The sequence below is a fragment of the Pecten maximus genome, chromosome 11 (genome assembly GCF_902652985.1).
Source record: "Pecten maximus chromosome 11, xPecMax1.1, whole genome shotgun sequence".
Taxonomy (NCBI): domain Eukaryota; kingdom Metazoa; phylum Mollusca; class Bivalvia; order Pectinida; family Pectinidae; genus Pecten; species Pecten maximus.
Window position 1 is genome coordinate 31,194,034 of NC_047025.1, and position 18,543 is coordinate 31,212,576.

Consider the following 18,543-nt stretch of genomic DNA (forward strand, 5'->3'; position numbering starts at 1 on the left):
AAAAATAAACAAAAAACAAAATCAAAATTAAGAATAAAACAAAAACTAAATACATGTAGACCAGTTGTTTATGAATAAATTTTCAACTGGTCAGATTTCATTTGGACCCAATATATACCTATCTTGTAATACAACAAATAAAATTAACATTAGGCCTACATGTAGATACTTGTGACAGGTTTTTCCATGTAGTTGTGTCACAGGGGCATGTCTAGTTTTATATAAAAAAAATATAGTCAGAAATATATATATATATAATTTATTGACAATAGGTATTTCTGACTATCTTTTAATATAAAACTAGACATGCCCCTTTGGTTTTGTAATGTGAAAATTGAGAGTTCCATTTTGAAATCCAGGAGTCCCATGGCTTTTTTAAATTGACAAAATTATGTGTGATATATAACAATGTTGCCTTCAGAAATATGATACAGACACAATAAAATACTAGATCTAGAGTCAATTGAAATCAACTGTTATTTCTACGTTGTATGGCAGATTTCTCTTCAAACCACGTATAAATCTTTCGCCTTTTACTAAAGATTTCCGTGGAGAGGAACATTGTATGAGTCTATAGACTATTTTTACAACCTTGTAATGCACAGGGTAACAAAACAATGGAAATGGAAGTGCTTATCCGTTAATGCGGTATAGCCAGAATAGGGAATATCGATTCATAACGAAACCGTAATTCCAACTCAAAATTTATAAAACGAGGACAAACAATGAACCAAAAGAAAGATTTTTAATGGAGACCCTAAAATGAGACCTTGTGTTTCGAAAGGGTAAGCGTCTTCAGCTTCATGGACGAAATTCATAATAAAAATCTGGGTCAATCTCAAATAGAAAACTGGGGAACGCAACTACACGTCCCATCAACAATCATATCGAAAATGTCTGACATTTCAAAAAAGAGATCATATTGTCTTCTTAATATGTCCATTTATCCAATGTATCGAAAGAGAACAAAGACAACATGTTTCGAGTGACATCAAAACAACAGGAGAGGAATGATGTTAAGAAGGATAGCAAATGATGAGAAAATCACGGTTAGCTTACGGAAACTTTATTAATTAATATTGCGAAACAAATTTCATCCCGTTTTTGCCTGGTATGAAATACTGTGTTACACAAATAGACTTGCACAAGTCAAAATTTATACAACCACGGGATTTTCCTGTATCATCGTCACAGGATACAAAGATAAGTAACGTGACCAACGATAGCAGGCGTTGTACGGTCATATGACTCTGTCAGGTGGGTGATCATAGTCGAACAGGAAGTTATTAGTATCTCTTCATCGACAAGTCGTACCTCGGAAACCGGGCAGAGTCAAAACAATTGAGACATGGGGTGGAGCGAATCTTTACTTGTGGTAGTTTCTGGACTCTTTTCACTGTGTTACCACGTAAAGGTACGTGTTGGTTCGCGTCGATACCAAAATCAGGGGAGGTAATAGCGATGTTTACATTTTTGTGACCGACTTTAACACAGAGTTGTGTATTAGTTGAGTTGTTAATGCTATCTAACTCACTTTCCCAACCTCGTTTGTTAATGGTATCTAACTCACTTTCCCAACCTCGTCCACGGACCCTATTCATTAATTTATTTAATGTAGGCCTAGATCTCGATTTACTTGTCTTCCTGGTTTGAGAATGGGAAGGGACATGCTTTTTGGAGGACAGCCAATGGCTACCTGTCCTCGTCATGAATACAAACTCCATGTTGTTATCGTTAGTTATGTTTACCGAATCGGTCACCCAACACCATTATTTATGCAAATCGGTGGTTTAAGTTATAAGAAGGAGTACTAAGGAAAGGATACTCTGTCCGCGCTGGGTCTCCAGTTGAAACTAGCTCGAGCTCTTTAATGTTAAGGTTGATCATGACACTTTTAACCCCCGCCCCCGCCACCCCCCCCCCCCCCCCCCCCCCCCCCCCCCAAAAAAAACAACTTGTGTATGAAAATTTGAGAAATTTATTTCAAAATTGACTAGCCGACGAATGTTTGGTCTGAAAGACAACGTGCACAAGTAACCGGCTCGATTGTATCCAGACACACCTGGAAGTCTACACGGGTTAGCCACAGTCTTAGGTCTGTCCGACTTACACGGCTGAATTCACAGAACCTATCTATTATGTGTGTGTGTTTTTTGTTTTTGTTTTGTTTTAAACAGTTACAATTTTAAAATATCATTGCGTTAGTGTTTATTTATGTCGTGCCAGGTTATTTATCTATTTATTTATTTTTTGTATAGTACTATTTTGATCATTTGAGCAAAAACAAGCCTGACACGACATACATAACACTAATACCATTATGTTATTGTAACTATTTCACAAAAACATATTTTAGATAACTTTTCTGAATTATATAGTTTCTAAATATATGTAAGTTATTTTATCTAATTGAAATAATTTTATATTGAAGTATCTGTTTTTAATGTTTCTGTAATTATCCCTTAACAAGTATACCACATAAAAAACATGTGGTGGGGGTTCATCACTGATAACAAACCGTTTAGTTATTTCTCAAATCGTTCTCGGCACAAGTATTCTGTACTCCAACAATGTTAGAGGTTTTACACGGCGAGATACTTTTGACAGTCGGCAAAATAATATCCGATAGAAAAAGAGCCGACCAGCGGCCTCTTATGTTATAGGAGTAAAGTATTCTGAAGCACCTTGATAAATGTATGGACTGTGGGTTTGGACATTTGTGCCAGGTCTCTGTTATTTGAAAGCGAATAAAATCAATTTGCATTGGATGATTTAAACTTGTCATCTTGTTGTCCCTTCTTATCAGATTTGTTATCTGGCAGGGTGCTAGTTTTATACCAGGTACATACATGTTGTGACATATATATCAGTTATCTGTGAAGATAATGCTATTGTATTCACATCAGAATATACTTGTATAAATCCAGTTAGGTCATGGAAATTTACCACAAGAAATCCGAGTCACTTTAAATCTAAGGAGCATATACTGTACCAGACACATATTGCATAAAACTTGTAAAAGTTTGTTCTTTCCGTGTTACAAATATGTCAGCTATATCGTCCCCCTATATCTCATTTCTGTACAGGGTTTCCTTTATATCTTTAATATATGCTATTAAATGTATTATCTAAATGAGAGTATGTTTAAATCAATGCCTAAAGTGCCATGTTAAATGTGATCAATGTATGTTTAGCCTGATATAAACGACACCATGTCTGTTTTAGGGTGATAGTTTATGTATCAGCAACACCTATCCGTATTCAAGCACGTGGTGTTATGGAGGTGAGTATGACGTCATTAGTTAAGAGACAAGAGTTATGAAATCTTTCTCATCTTCAATTCAATTTAATTCAATTTTATTCCAAGGGTCTTACGGCCCATAGGTAAACATGAATACAAAACATACAAACAAAATACACGATTTGGAGAGTGATAGACATTCTATCCCGTAATTAAAGCATGACAATATACATTGTTATCACTTCCACCTTCGCGCACCCACCCATATAATTCACGTTCGCTCACCCATGCAGACTGTCAATCAATAAATACACGCGTAATCATAATAACAGTTATGCATATTCGAAATGTAAATTTCATCAATCATATTTAGATACATCAACATATGCATGTGCATGAAATAATCCTCTTTAACAAACATGTACATGTTACCCTGATTACATAATTCACTTAAATAAACGCAAGTGCACAATATCATTTCCTTTTAAATACATGTGTACATTACATCATTCACTTTAATACACGCAAGTGCACAATGTTCATTTCTATATACACGTGTTCATTACACCTTAATCGTTTGAGTATACACGTCATGATATAAATCCTTTGTATTCTCTCATGTTAATTCCATCAATATTCATTTAAATATACGCATGATATACATAGTATCCAAAAATATTTATTCCGTAATTCAATCAACCTGTACCTATACACATACAAATGAATTACCTGCACATTTAACGAGCGAAGAGCATAATATTAGTTTTACCTAACGCGTCACGGTACATCACTTAACTCACATGTATATATATAAAACTGTTTATATTAGTTTTATATTCGTACCGTCACGGTACATCAGTTAACTTACACGTATATAGAACTGTTTATATTAGTTTTATATTCGTACCGTCACGGTACATCAGTTAACTTACACGTATATAGAACTGTTTATATTAGTTTTACATAACGCGTCACGGAACATCAGTTAACTTACATGTATATAGAACTGTTTATATTAGTTTTACCTAACGCGTCACGGTACATCAGTTAACTCACATGTATATAGAACTGTTTATATTAGTTTTACCTAACGCGTCACGGTACATCAGTTAACTCACATGTATATAGAACTGTTTATATTAGTTTTACCTAACGCGTCACGGTACATCAGTTAACTTACATGTATATAGAACTGTTTATATTAGTTTTACCTAACGCGTCACGGTACATCAGTTAACTCACATGTATATAGAACTGTTTATATTAGTTTTACCTAACGCGTCACGGTACATCAGTTAACTCACATGTATATAGAACTGTTTATATTAGTTTTACATAACGCGTCACGGTACATCAGTTAACTTACATGTATATAGAACTGTTTATATTAGTTTTACCTAACGCGTCAAGGTACATCAGTTAACTCACATGTATATAGAACTGTTTATATTAGTTTTACCTAACGCGTCACGGTACATCAGTTAACTTACATGTATATAGAACTGTTTATATTAGTTTTACCTAACGCGTCACGGTACATCAGTTAACTTACATGTATATAGAACTGTTTATATTAGTTTTACATAACGCGTCACGGAACATCAGTTTACTCACATGTATATAGAACTGTTTATATTAGTTTTACCTAACGCGTCACGGTACATCAGTTAACTCACATGTATATAGAACTGTTTATATTAGTTTTACCTAACGCGTCACGGTACATCAGTTAACTCACATGTATATAGAACTGTTTATATTAGTTTTACCTAACGCGTCACGGAACATCAGTTAACTTACATGTATATAGAACTGTTTATATTAGTTTTACCTAACGCGTCACGGTACATCAGTTAACTCACATGTATATAGAACTGTTTATATTAGTTTTACCTAACGCGTCACGGTACATCAGTTAACTCACATGTATATAGAACTGTTTATATTAGTTTTACCTAACGCGTCACGGTACATCAGTTAACTCACATGTATATAGAACTGTTTATATTAGTTTTACCTAACGCGTCACGGTACATCAGTTGACTCGCATGTATATAGAACTGTTTATCTTACAGACGATGCCTACTGCTGTTACGATGGCTCCGATACCTGCTGTTACCATACCTTTGTCTACCAGTACTGGTGTAAGTGGTTTTATTTACCAAATTTCTGGCCACATCAAATCCCTTAAAGTTTTCCACAGGAAAGCATCATTGGAGTTAAAGTGTAATTTAAAATCTTGGTATTACATGGTACGTAAACTCAATAAGTCTGTTTCATGTAGTAATATAGTATCATATCCCCTGATTATCGGCATTTGCCTCTGGCAGACCTTGACTAGTTAAATGGCTGCAGGCGTATACTATTGGGATACTGTTTACTCCAGAAATGAAACTAATGGATTTGGATTTAGAAGAACTCGAACAATGTTTTGATTAATGTTGAACATCCGCGCCTAACACGGTACACTATTACCTTTGCCAATTCCAAATTTGTGGAACTCATTCGTTCGTCCTATTGTGAAGAGTTTTCTTTTCCGAGAAAGGCGAACGGCGTTATACCTACATAAGAGCGTATTCGTTTAACACATCAAAGATGAAATCTTGAGAATGTCAGATCGACAATTGTTTTGTTGCGTTTGGTAACAAGATAATCCAACAGACAATTTACATACCCGTGGGAGCAAAATGTGCCCTTTTGTGGTCGACTTGTTTCGTTTTCATGCGATGCTAACTATATTTAAGAGCTTATCTGAACAGGAAAGGTACCATAACTTTGCAAGATCCTTCAATCTTAGCTATCGATATTTTGACGATGTGTTATCTTGAAATAAAACTGTTATTGATAATCCTGTATACTCAGGCCTCCTTACTAGTTACGTGACCACCAGAAATAGTTTACAACTAAGCTGTGTAAGAAGTGTTATGATTTCCATTTCCCAAGTGTTAATTTGCCATTTCTAGATAGTAACATCCCTGCTTCCCCTTCCTACGGTGGTTGTATGTCCTAGTTTATTCAGTAACATTTCTGCTCCCCCTTCCTACAGTGGTTGTATGTCCTAGTTTATTCAGTAACATTTCAGTTAAGATTTCGATCGTTGACGGAGATATTAACAACACAAGAATTCGAGAGATGCAGGTTGACTAAGACCATTGGAAAAGTTTGTGGTCCTCTATTGGTTGACACCAGGATCTCGTTCGGAAATGTTATTTCCTTTTGCGATATGAATCAGACGTGTTCGATGTTTGTTGATATGCTTGTTGGTTCCGTCATCATCATCCTAGTTTTAATTTTGAGAATGTGATTTGATAAATTTATATGGCGGGTGTCGTCATTGAATACCTTGTCTTATTCTACCTTTACTCTTTCAAAGGAATCCATGCTTTCAACTCTCTATCTTTGTTTGAATTTTGACCTCTTTTTTATTGATAGCGAGTCAGAATTATGGTTTTCTTATCATGTCGGTATTATCTGTTTTTGAAAATAGGATAAAGTGCTTCTTGTTGATGTTGATGAAACGGGGGTCTGAATAGTTAAAATGCATCTTGCATTATACTCTATTGTGTTCATGCATTCGCTATTATGTAGCCTATATACGTCCCTAATTCTTAAATAGTGTAATCGACAAGATCAATCAATTAGTATTGTAACCAGAAAATGGGACTTCCAGACCGGAACTCTAACCCAGGACCTTCGACCTCTAGACGAACTCTCTAACCATTTGAGCTACCTGGCCACCGGCGTTCAGCGAAGACCAGTTCGGCTACATTCCTCATTTCTTTAACAAAGTATTCGAAGCCAAAGACACGAGACCTTATAACACATCTAGTGGGTAATTTAGTTGGGACCACATATAAGAAACGAGTGAAATGCAGCAAACAAACCGGGACTCGAACCCAGGACTCTTAAACTCTAGACCGACGCTCCATTTGAACTACAATAGGCATTACAGCTTAGAACAATGAATCAATCACTTAATTGGAAACTTTGGCAATATTGCCTTTTCACCACTGCCATACGTCGATTCCGTAAAGTGAAATAAAAATATTTCTGATATGGCAAAACAAGTTTACGTACGTGTCGATGCATTGAATTTTTCATCAAATCATTATATAAGATATACAGTATACCATCCGAAACTATTTCCTGAATAATTGGGTTCACTGACCCTCATTACTCTAGGACGAACTATTATTAGCTAATATACCAACACAACACAACACCAGGAAAAACCTAACAGGGAGCCAGACACACCACAAAGGTCGAAGGCGAAATGAACGATAAGACATCACATGTAGACTGATGTCTCGTCGTTCATAGACCTTAGACCGTTGACCATTATTTTTCTGAATAAATGCTCTCGCATCACTCTGTCTCGGGATGCTATGAGGACAATGGATGGTGGTGTCATGGAGACACTGACATGGCTACATGATAACGAGTGACTGTGATTAGTAGTGCAAAGAAGAACAGAAATACCCCCCAAATGTTTCCAATGGGACATATCTGTTTGATCATGCCCTCTAGGTAGACACTCTCCTCCCCTCTTCACTAGATAATTTCCGAACAGAACGCCCTGTTTAAGATGTTTTTGTGATGATCCTTAACCCAAATGAGGAAGAATTTGTCCATTGTTACCATCCTCTGCTTGACATTCCACTTTTGGCAGTATATGACCGATTGTCATGCTATCGGATCATTAATTTAATTGTAAGGATGTCCTATACATACTTTTCCCGCTGTATCATTACAAGGTTCTGATGAAAATGTTCCCTCCAGGATACAGAATTTACCCCCGTGTTGTTGGTGCGTTCTGACAAACCATGGCTCCTACTACTAACATGATTGTCCTATATGTTACAGGGTTCTGGTCCATATGGGTCATCATCTTCTTTTCTATCGTAAGCTGCGTCATATGTCTCCGACGCCGACGGGCTCGTCAAAACTACATACGATTTGGACAGCCGCAGTACGGAAGTGCGACGGTTGTAGCAACAACAACAACAACATCAAATGCTCCAGTGGCCTATCCGCAAGGATATCCCGCACAGCAGGGCTACCCACAGCAGGGCTACCCACAGTCCGCCCAACAAGGCTATCAACAACCTGCCGCCGCGGGATACCCAACAGCTCCACCGACGTACTCTGATGTAGCTCCCCCAGGTTACACACCTCAAGAGGTAAGTTATATCTACTATATTTCTTAAAACCTGACTTTATACCTACTGTAATAGTCATTCACCTTATCGGTGTTTTTATGATTAAAGAAAATGCGGAAAATACATGTATTTGGAAGAGTATTTGGATTAGGTATAGTCAACTGTTCTTGGATGTCTTGATCAAGCTATAACTATATTCTTTTTTATTGAATAAAACACAATTTAGTATTGTATGTTAAGTAGTATATATATATTGTTCTCATTTCTTTTAAAGTAGTATATGTGCTATGAAAGGGGTAAACGATAATGTTTGTATGACGTCAAACGTGCATGCCTGCATGAAATGCCCCTTCTGCCATCGACGAGCGACTTTTGATATTCATTCTTGAAATCGCGTAAATTGTAAGTTGATTGTAGATATCAGGCGTCTGCTGCTGTATCGAGTAAAATAATAGTTCTAGATGACGTTGGTATTATCCTAATTACCTCCCTTTTTGTGATATATCAGTTCGTTTTATCTTCCATTCCATTATGGAACCAAAACTGATTACCGTTTAATAGACATGCTATTATGTCGTAGAGATCGTGTCAAAGTTTGTTTCGGGGAGGAAAACACTCTGAAGCTTATTTTGTTTCATTTGAGAGTAGAGGTTGTAATTATAACAACCACTGTATACTGATAACATGGAGTTGATAAGGAAATCACAAACACAAATGACTTTTAGTTTTACAATTAAATATTATTTGATGAAAACTATTGTACTAGCTATCTACATGAATGGAAATTAATAAAAACTCATATTAAAATTGTTCACTCTTTAACAGAAATCCGCCCCGCCACAATACCAACAATAGATGGCACCGCCTATGTAGCTAATGGACGTACACACAAACATCCCATGGATAGTGTACAGCAGTCAAGCTTCAATATTTACTCTGTCTATTTCTACATCAGAGAATGGATAATTTGAGGTTCGTGTTGTAAATAATGTGTTTTGATTAATATACGATATGTAATAAGCAAATATTCTAATTCTAAGTTATGACCAAGAATTTTATTTAGAGTACACGCCATTTTTTCTGTTATAGCTCCATGAAATGTATTCCTTATGATTTGATATACTCTTCACAGCCCCTGTGAATGTTCACTTTTATTGATAAAGTCTATTCTCAAAAAATGTATCACGCAGTTGATTCAGCCAATCAAAAGCGACGTTACAAAAGGCGATGTCAATTTATCTTTAGGGATTTGTACCATCAATTTTTAAGCCAATGAAAACGCTTTTTACAAGAACGATTAAATTACACATGAGTGTATGGAGATATAATTTATAATAGTTCTGTGTTTGTCGCATTCGTTGTCTTGGAGTTTTTTATATTAAATGTTTAAGAGTGCAATATCCTCTCTATGCCACAAGATGTGAATGATCAGATTTTGTGTGTTTTTGTGTTTTTTAAATGATGGTGGTTCAGGCTACCATTTCAATATTTTAGTTTTAAGCTGCGATCTTTCTCTCTTGTATATATGATTTACGCCAGTTGGAAATCAAAAAGGTTTGAGAGACATTCCGTGTTATAAGCTGGAAGCATATTGCAAATGTAATGAAACCTGAAGTATTCGAACCGATTGTTATCATTGATAGTGGAAATATAGTTTAATGAACATAATGAAAACTAAGAGGACAGAGCAATTTAACACTATATACCGGTAAATCTATTCATAAAGGAACAATGATGAACATATTCCAATATTTAATTCGTGGAAGGCATTTTGCAGACATTATTCAATAAATTCGACAAAGATCTTAATCCTTTATATGATAATAATATGTTCTGTATGATAATAAGTCAACGATAATAAGTCAATTTTCCAGTTGAGTGACATTATGGAATGTATGCTTTTGTGATGTTTGAAAAGTTATCTTTTAATGTATCATTTTAATCAATGAATTTCTTTTTTTCTTTTTTTTTTATAATGTAGCTATTTCAGATAAATAACTACTGCTAGCTTTGTATTTACTGAATGATTATTTTCTGTATCAATTCAAAATAAATACTGAATTATATCCTTGATTTAAACTACATTATATTTACCTAAACCATTTATGACATTTTCTCTAATACAGAATCTCCAAAAAATATTGCGGCATTCTTAAGGAGAAGAAAGTGTACTGCTGATTTTTTCCTGCGATTACACTCATTTTCATATCATATTATGTTGTGCTTTACTTTTCACCTGTTAATGCTATTGTTTAACGTCACGTGTCATATGATAACACCCATTATACAATACCATAGCATTATGTGACAGATATGACACCATGTCACTATAACGTTGTACTGAAATGTAGTGGAAAGTCGTGATGGTGACGTTGATAAGATAACTTACGGTTCTGCTGGGCGTCGCTGAATGAAACTTTAGGACACATTGAAAAAAAAAACACTATAAAAATAAATAAAGAGAGTGAAATTTCTTCACGTATAAATTACGCTTGTCTTAATCTTACAAAATTGTTTATATTTATACTGGGTAAGTGCTTTTTCATTTACGTCACTGAGCTTGTACGTTACAGTCAAGTATTCGCTGGCCTAGAAGGGATATTTCTAAAAGGAAACACCTAACATCATCACCATAGTATTAAGCTTGTCAAACGTTGCTATATTTGGCGCTTTGGTTATTTTTATTATTACAGGAATTTTTTTTATTTGTGTCTATTTTCTTGTGGTTATGTTCCAAATTGTGTGATTTATATCATAAACCTTGTTTTATTTTTGAAAACTTGTGAAATAAATTCGAAATTTTGTTATGTATGTTCGATTAATGATAATAATAAAAATATTTCAAAAAGATATCTTTGATGTTTGGTTGTTATATAAGCATATAATACTGTAAACGTGGAAATTTACACGAGGGGGGATTTACGCCAATTACGCGGATGCCTTTTGATCGCGAAAATTCCCACATATGTACTTTACACTATTACCACCCTCCACAAGTTACATACTTTACACTATTATCAACCTCCAATGTTGCATACAACCTCCAAAAAATACTACATTACACTTACCAACCTCCAAAAGTTACATGCATTACACTATTACCACCCTCCAAAAGTTAATTCTTTACACTATTACCTCCCTCCAAAAGTTACATATTTTACACTATTACCTCCTTCCAATAATTACATATTTTACATTATTATACCTTTAGTTATTTTACACTATATAAAAGGTAGACAATAGAAATGCTATTTGAAACATATCCTCCAAAAATGCTATTTACCAGGTTAATAGTCGAAAGTGCTATTTACCAGAATGAGCGCATTCATATTTTCGCGGATTTTTTTGCTTTGTTCATTCTCATTGGACAATGCATTTGTCATACCCCTTCGGATTGTCTCTACAGCCATCCCCTGTATTAGGATAAAGTGCGAAAACTCTTTCGAAAACGTAAGCTTCCAAGACGAAACAGAAACAGTTTGTTTACTTAAATCGTTCGAGAGAATGCTACAGGATCATTTCGGAAAATGGCTTCAGATTATATAATATGGACGAAGAAGCGTAACGCTAACACACAAGAAGTAATGCATCTTCTTTTTTTTTGTTGATTTTGAATTTACATTAAAATTCGATGGCGTCGGGAAATAGTTAATGTCTCTGGGGACAATAAAAGTGCTATTTCCCTCACACCCATACAGTAACTGTATTCTTTTACCACCCTCCAAAAGCTACATACTTTACACTATTACCACCCTCCAAAAGTTACATACTTTACACTATTACCACCCTCCAAAAATTACATATTTTTCACTATTACCATCCTCTAAAGCTTCATACTTTACACTATTACCATCCTCTACAGCTACATACTTAACACTATTATCACCCTCCAAAAGCTACATACTTAACACTATTACCACCCTCTAAAAGCTACATACTTAACACTTTTACCTCCCTCCAAAAGCTACACACTTTACACTATTACCACCCTCTAAAAGCTTCATACTTAACACTATTACCACCCTCTAAAAGTTACATACTTAAAACTATTACCAACCTCCAAAAATTACATACTTTACACTATTACCTCCCTCCAAAAGTTACATACTTTACACTATTACCACCCTCATAAAGTTACATATTTTACACTATTACCACCCTTCAACAGTTACATACTTTACACTATTACCACCCTCTAAAAGTTACACACTTTACACTATTACCTCCCTCTAAAAGCTACATACTTAACACTATTACCACCCTCTAAAAGCTTCATACTTGACACTATTACGTCCCTCATAAAGTTACATACTTTACACTATTACGTCCCTCATAAAGTTACATACTTTACACTATTACCACCCTCATAAAGTTACATATTTTACACTATTACCACCCTTCAACAGTTACATACTTTACACTATTACCACCCTCCAATGTTACATATTTTACACTATTATCACCCTTCAACAGTTACATACTTTACACTATTACCTCCCTCCAAAAGCTACATACTTTACACTATTACCACCCTCATAAAGTTACATACTTTACACTATTACCACCCTCCAAAAGTTACATACTTTACACTATTACCACCCTCCAAAAGCTTCATACTTTACACTATTACCACCCTCTAAAAGTTACACACTTTACACTATTACCTCCCTCTAAAAGCTACATACTTAACACTATTACCACCCTCTAAAAGCTTCATACTTGACACTATTACGTCCCTCATAAAGTTACATACTTTACACTATTACGTCCCTCATAAAGTTACATACTTTACACTATTACCACCCTCATAAAGTTACATATTTTACACTATTACCACCCTTCAACAGTTACATACTTTACACTATTACCACCCTCCAATGTTACATATTTTACACTATTATCACCCTTCAACAGTTACATACTTTACACTATTACCTCCCTCCAAAAGCTACATACTTTACACTATTACCACCCTCATAAAGTTACATACTTTACACTATTACCACCCTCATAAAGTTACATATTTTACACTATTACCACCCTTCAACAGTTACATACTTTACACTATTACCACCCTCCAATGTTACATATTTTACACTATTATCACCCTTCAACAGTTACATACTTTACACTATTACCTCCCTCCAAAAGCTACATACTTTACACAATTACCACCCTCATAAAGTTACATACTTTACACTATTACCACCCTCATAAAGTTACATACTTTACACTATTACCACCCCAATAGTTTTAGCCTCTCTTTGTATCCTTTTAAGTGAATAAATAATTAACTGCATCCCGAAGACGTACCTAGCCTCTATATTTTGTATGTAAAAATCTTTAATAGATGTGATCATTATTAGGACGCTATTATGGTTTCTTTCACTTGTTGGAATAGAAGTATATATTGTGTATATTATTATTGTTACAAGTAACTAGTAATTAATACCGACAGAATAGTGTTTTTGCTTCTGATAATAAAATGTTATTGTTTTATTTTAGACATAGGGACAGAAGATTGCGGTAATTAGATCGGATTTGTTACATTTACGGGGCAGTATATGGTTGAGTAAATACCTCCTTTAATGAAGTATTTTGCATTTGAATGATGCCTGGTTATAGTCTGTTTAATCTTAGTCATTACGGTAAAAAATTGGAGATTGATTGTAGTTTTTATGTATAATAGGACGAATGGGCGTGATTTACCTGTTAACACGCTGTCCAATTAAAGCTCATTGTGTCTATCTTTATATCCATCAATCAACATCGTCGTTCGTCATTGTCATATACAGGAAAAGCTGTATCAACATTTACCAACATTACTAAACCAGCTCACTCAAAAGTACAAATACTAGCCACACGAGTGAAATATATTTGGTATTACTGAAGATACTGTTAGATATCCTGTTTATTACATTTTATAGCAAATTATACCAAGGCAGCTCAATCTCTCCTAGAATTCATTGCGGTCCCTGTAAACGGCTCACAAATGTGCGCCAAATCGTGACGTTATGCATTCTATCTTGCATTGTGACGTCATATAACATGACGGAGAACTACATGCAAATCTTAATCGTCCCCATTGTCGTTAGTAAGCGGTGTTCTGATTGGTAAAAATGTAATAAACGTATTATTTTCGATCGGACACAAAAATGTCTCAAAAATCAAATATTTGGTTCTACCTTTAGTTGAAAATACTAGCTTACACACACATTTAAGTAACAGTATCGATATCAACGATTTATCAGCTTCAATACTTCTGTTGACACGGGTGGTCGTATAAATACTGGTACTATGTACTAAAGTATTACAAAGATATATCTTATTTCTTTACAGTATTTTTATTGTCTTTTTCAAATCGATGATTTTTTTCGACCGCAAGGAAGACAAATAATCCAGAAAAATTGACGAATTAATCCTTGTGGTTCTGATGCATATTGCAACTCCTTTCAGAAAGACTTTTTAACCCGGAAACGGAAACGGAAAGATCCACCGACACGGACAATTGAAATCATGAAAACACCAGCACCAAGGCCACCATATTCCAAATGCGTTCCCTCTCCTCGGCAACAGCGGAAGCTGCCTGGTACTTTGACCTAGAATGACAGAATTGATACTACCAAACATTATTCTAATGACAAAACGAAGGACGTGATTTCCATTTCGTCCTGACTAACGTGGATCCATTAATAATGCATTGGCAATTATCAACAAAAAAAATGAATAAATAAAATATGTTACCGAAAAGAGTAACATTACTTGGTGCATGGTTAGATTATGTTAACTCGTATTAGTGAGCAGTAAGGCTATGTCACGCTTACCAGAATTAGTAAGTTTATCAGTCATAACTATCATGTTTTGTTATTTTATAAAGCCATAACGCTTCTTTATCACACACGTGCAATATCACATTTCTGTGTTGCGATTTGTTGTTTCCATGTGACTTGTATTCCTACACGTGGAGACAACCTATTTTGTTATGACGAAACCTATTGAAATGGCGGCTGCCTACCGTTACCATTCATAACAGTGCCAACAAATCGTCCATTCGACCTCGTCTCTCACCTTTCACGGAAGTTCGAACACGATGTTTGGTGTAAACATCTCTGTTGGTACCTTCAATATCCAAATTAACTCAAGCATTGAAACTTGTAAATATCCAGCGGTCAAAAAACACCGTCCAATCGTTCTGTATGATACCGACTGTGACTGACTAATGAGGATGAGGTTTTCGCGCCAAGTGCCAATCTGTGACGTCACAATATAACCAGTCGCTTGTATGCTACGTTATTGTTTTTATTTCTTCTCACTAAAATGACTTACTTACAAACAATTCATTTGTAGAAATGATATCATAGAATTATTTGTATGCTATAAAGTAAATTGTCTTTTTATCACTGCAGAATAAATGTCAATTGTTTTCAACTAGAATTGCATATTAACCGTACACATTAGTACACAGCGGAGGCCTATCCCTGATTTTACCATGAGAAAATAATAGAATAAATCATAGCAGATAACGAATCTAGTCTACCCTCCACACAAGTTCATAACACCGAAGACAATAATAATCTTACCTTCCAGAAAGTTTACTGAAGAACACACCATAGACAATGGCCTCTACCTTCTCAAAGTTTACTTGAGTGCACACCATAGACAATGGCATCTTACCTTCACAAATATCTACTGGAGTACACACCATAGACAATGGCGTCTTACCTTCAACAAAGATCTACTGGAGTACACACCATAGACAATGGCGTCTTACCTTCAACAAAGATCTACTCGAGTACACACCATAGACAATGGCGTCTTATCTTCACAAAGTTTACTGGAGTACACACTATAGACAATGGCGTCTTACCTTCAACAAAGGTCTTCTGGAGTGCACACTATAGACAATGGCGTCTTACCTTCAACAAATATCTACTGGAATACACACCATAGACAATGGCGTCTTACCTTCAACAAATATCTACTGGTGTACACACCATAGACAATGGCGTCTTACCTTCACAAATATCTACTGGAGTACACACCATAGACAATGGCGTCTTACCTTCACAAAGTTATACTGGAGTACACACCATAGACAATGGCGTTTTACCTTCAACAAAGATCTACTGGAGTACACACCATAGACAATGGCGTCTTACCTTCAACAAAGATCTACTGGAGTACACACCATAGACAATGGCGTCTTACCTTCAACAAAGATCTACTGGAGTACACACCATAGACAATGGCGTCTTACCTTCAACAAAGATCTACTTGAGTACACACCATAGACAATGGCGTCTTATCTTCACAAAGTTTACTGGAGTACATACCATAGACAATGGCGTCTTACCTTCACAAATATCTACTGGTGTACACACCATAGACAATGGCGTCTTACCTTCACAAAGATCTACTGGAGTACACACCATAGACAATGGCGTCTTACCTTCACAAAGGTCTACTGGAGTACACACCATAGACAATGGCCTCTTACCTTCACAAAGGTCTTCTGGAGTGCACACTATAGACAATGGCGTCTTACCTTCAACAAATATCTACTGGAATACACACCATAGACAATGGCGTCTTACCTTCAACAAATATCTACTGGTGTACACACCATAGACAATGGCGTCTTACCTTCACAAATATCTACTGGAGTACACACCATAGACAATGGCGTCTTACCTTCACAAAGTTATACTGGAGTACACACCATAGACAATGGCGTCTTACCTTCAACAAAGATCTACTGGAGTACACACCATAGACAATGGCGTCTTACCTTCAACAAAGATCTACTTGAGTACACACCATAGACAATGGCGTCTTATCTTCACAAAGTTTACTGGAGTACATACCATAGACAATGGCGTCTTACCTTCACAAATATCTACTGGTGTACACACCATAGACAATGGCGTCTTACCTTCACAAAGATCTACTGGAGTACACATCATAGACAATGGCGTCTTACCTTCACAAAGGTCTACTGGAGTACACACCATAGACAATGGCCTCTTACCTTCACAAAGATCTACTGGAGTACACACCATAGACAATGGCGTCTTACCTTCACAAATATCGACTGGAGTACACACCATAGACAATGGCGTCTTACCTTCACAAATATCTACTGGAGTACACACCATAGACAACGGCGTCTTACCTTCAAAAAGATCTACTGGAGTACACACTATAGACAATGGCGTCTTACCTTCACAAATATCTACTGGTGTACACACCATAGACAATGGCGTCTTACCTTCACAAATATCTACTGGAGTACACACCGTAGACAATGGCGTCTTACCTTCACAAATATCTACTTGTGTACACACCATAGACAACGGCGTCTTACCTTCACAAAAATCTACTGGAGTACACACCATAGACAATGGCGTCTTACCTTCACAAATATCTACTGGAGTACACACCATAGACAATGGCGTCTTACCTTCACAAATATCTACTGGAGTACACACCATAGACAATGGCGTCTTACCTTCACAAATATCTACTTGAGTACACACCATAGACAATGGCGTCTTACCTTCCGCAAAACTTTGCTGCAGTGTTATGATGCACAGAGCACACAAAATGACGAAGACGATTTGCTGCGATGGTGACATGGTAGTCATGTTGACGGCTGTTAATATTCTTTTCAACAGGCGTTTCTGTCATCTACTTTGAAATTACTGCTAAAAATGTCTTTGATTATATACCACTTTCTGTCGTGTTTACGCAGTCATATTGATGTATGAGGTAACGATGTAAAGGCGGGTCACATATAAATATTTTATGTGAAATAAACCGGTGTCCATGAAACGTATTGTTTGCATAGTACTTAAATTTATAGCTTTTGACATGATATCCGTCATTTAGTTTCCAGATGGTAATGATTGATTATCTTATAACAGACCTTGTTCAGCTTTATAGTTTTATGCCTGGGCAGATCTCAGTTCAAAATATGTTCTTGTTTCAGCCTTGTTTTAAACGGAAGTAGTTTGGTTAGGCGACATATTTGTTGTCCCAATAACAAATAGTTGTGTATATTGGGAAAATATTATGGTTTGTGTATACATATGTATAAAATACGAAGCATTTTCATTCATTAAGAGAACGAGTTTATTTGGAAGA

At 35.7% G+C, this 18,543-nt stretch overlaps 1 protein-coding gene and 1 non-coding gene across 2 annotated transcripts; both read left to right on the forward strand.

Annotated features, from left to right (window-relative positions):
• The first annotated feature begins 491 nt into the window (after window positions 1-491).
• LOC117338675 lies at window positions 492-609 on the forward strand. Its single transcript, XR_004535014.1, has one exon. It is a non-coding gene; the product is annotated as a U5 spliceosomal RNA (small nuclear RNA).
• Window positions 610-1,229: 620 nt separating this feature from the next.
• On the forward strand, window positions 1,230-11,242 carry LOC117337874 (WW domain binding protein 1-like). Its single transcript, XM_033899010.1, has 5 exons — window positions 1,230-1,414; window positions 3,226-3,283; window positions 5,317-5,385; window positions 8,105-8,421; window positions 9,226-11,242. Exons 1-5 carry the CDS (start codon window positions 1,349-1,351, stop codon window positions 9,253-9,255), a joined length of 540 nt encoding a protein of 179 aa, XP_033754901.1. The 5' UTR covers window positions 1,230-1,348; the 3' UTR covers window positions 9,256-11,242.
• The last annotated feature ends 7,301 nt before the right edge of the window (window positions 11,243-18,543 follow it).

Bases quoted from the DNA above. Each gene is read 5' to 3' on its own strand.
- LOC117337874 (XM_033899010.1), top strand. From the start codon at position 1,349: ATGGGGTGGAGCGAATCTTTACTTGTGGTAGTTTCTGGACTCTTTTCA. The intron at 3,284-5,316 runs GTGAGTATGACG...TTTATCTTACAG, and splicing joins AAGCACGTGGTGTTATGGAG to ACGATGCCTACTGCTGTTAC. The intron at 8,422-9,225 runs GTAAGTTATATC...ACTCTTTAACAG, and splicing joins CAGGTTACACACCTCAAGAG to AAATCCGCCCCGCCACAATA.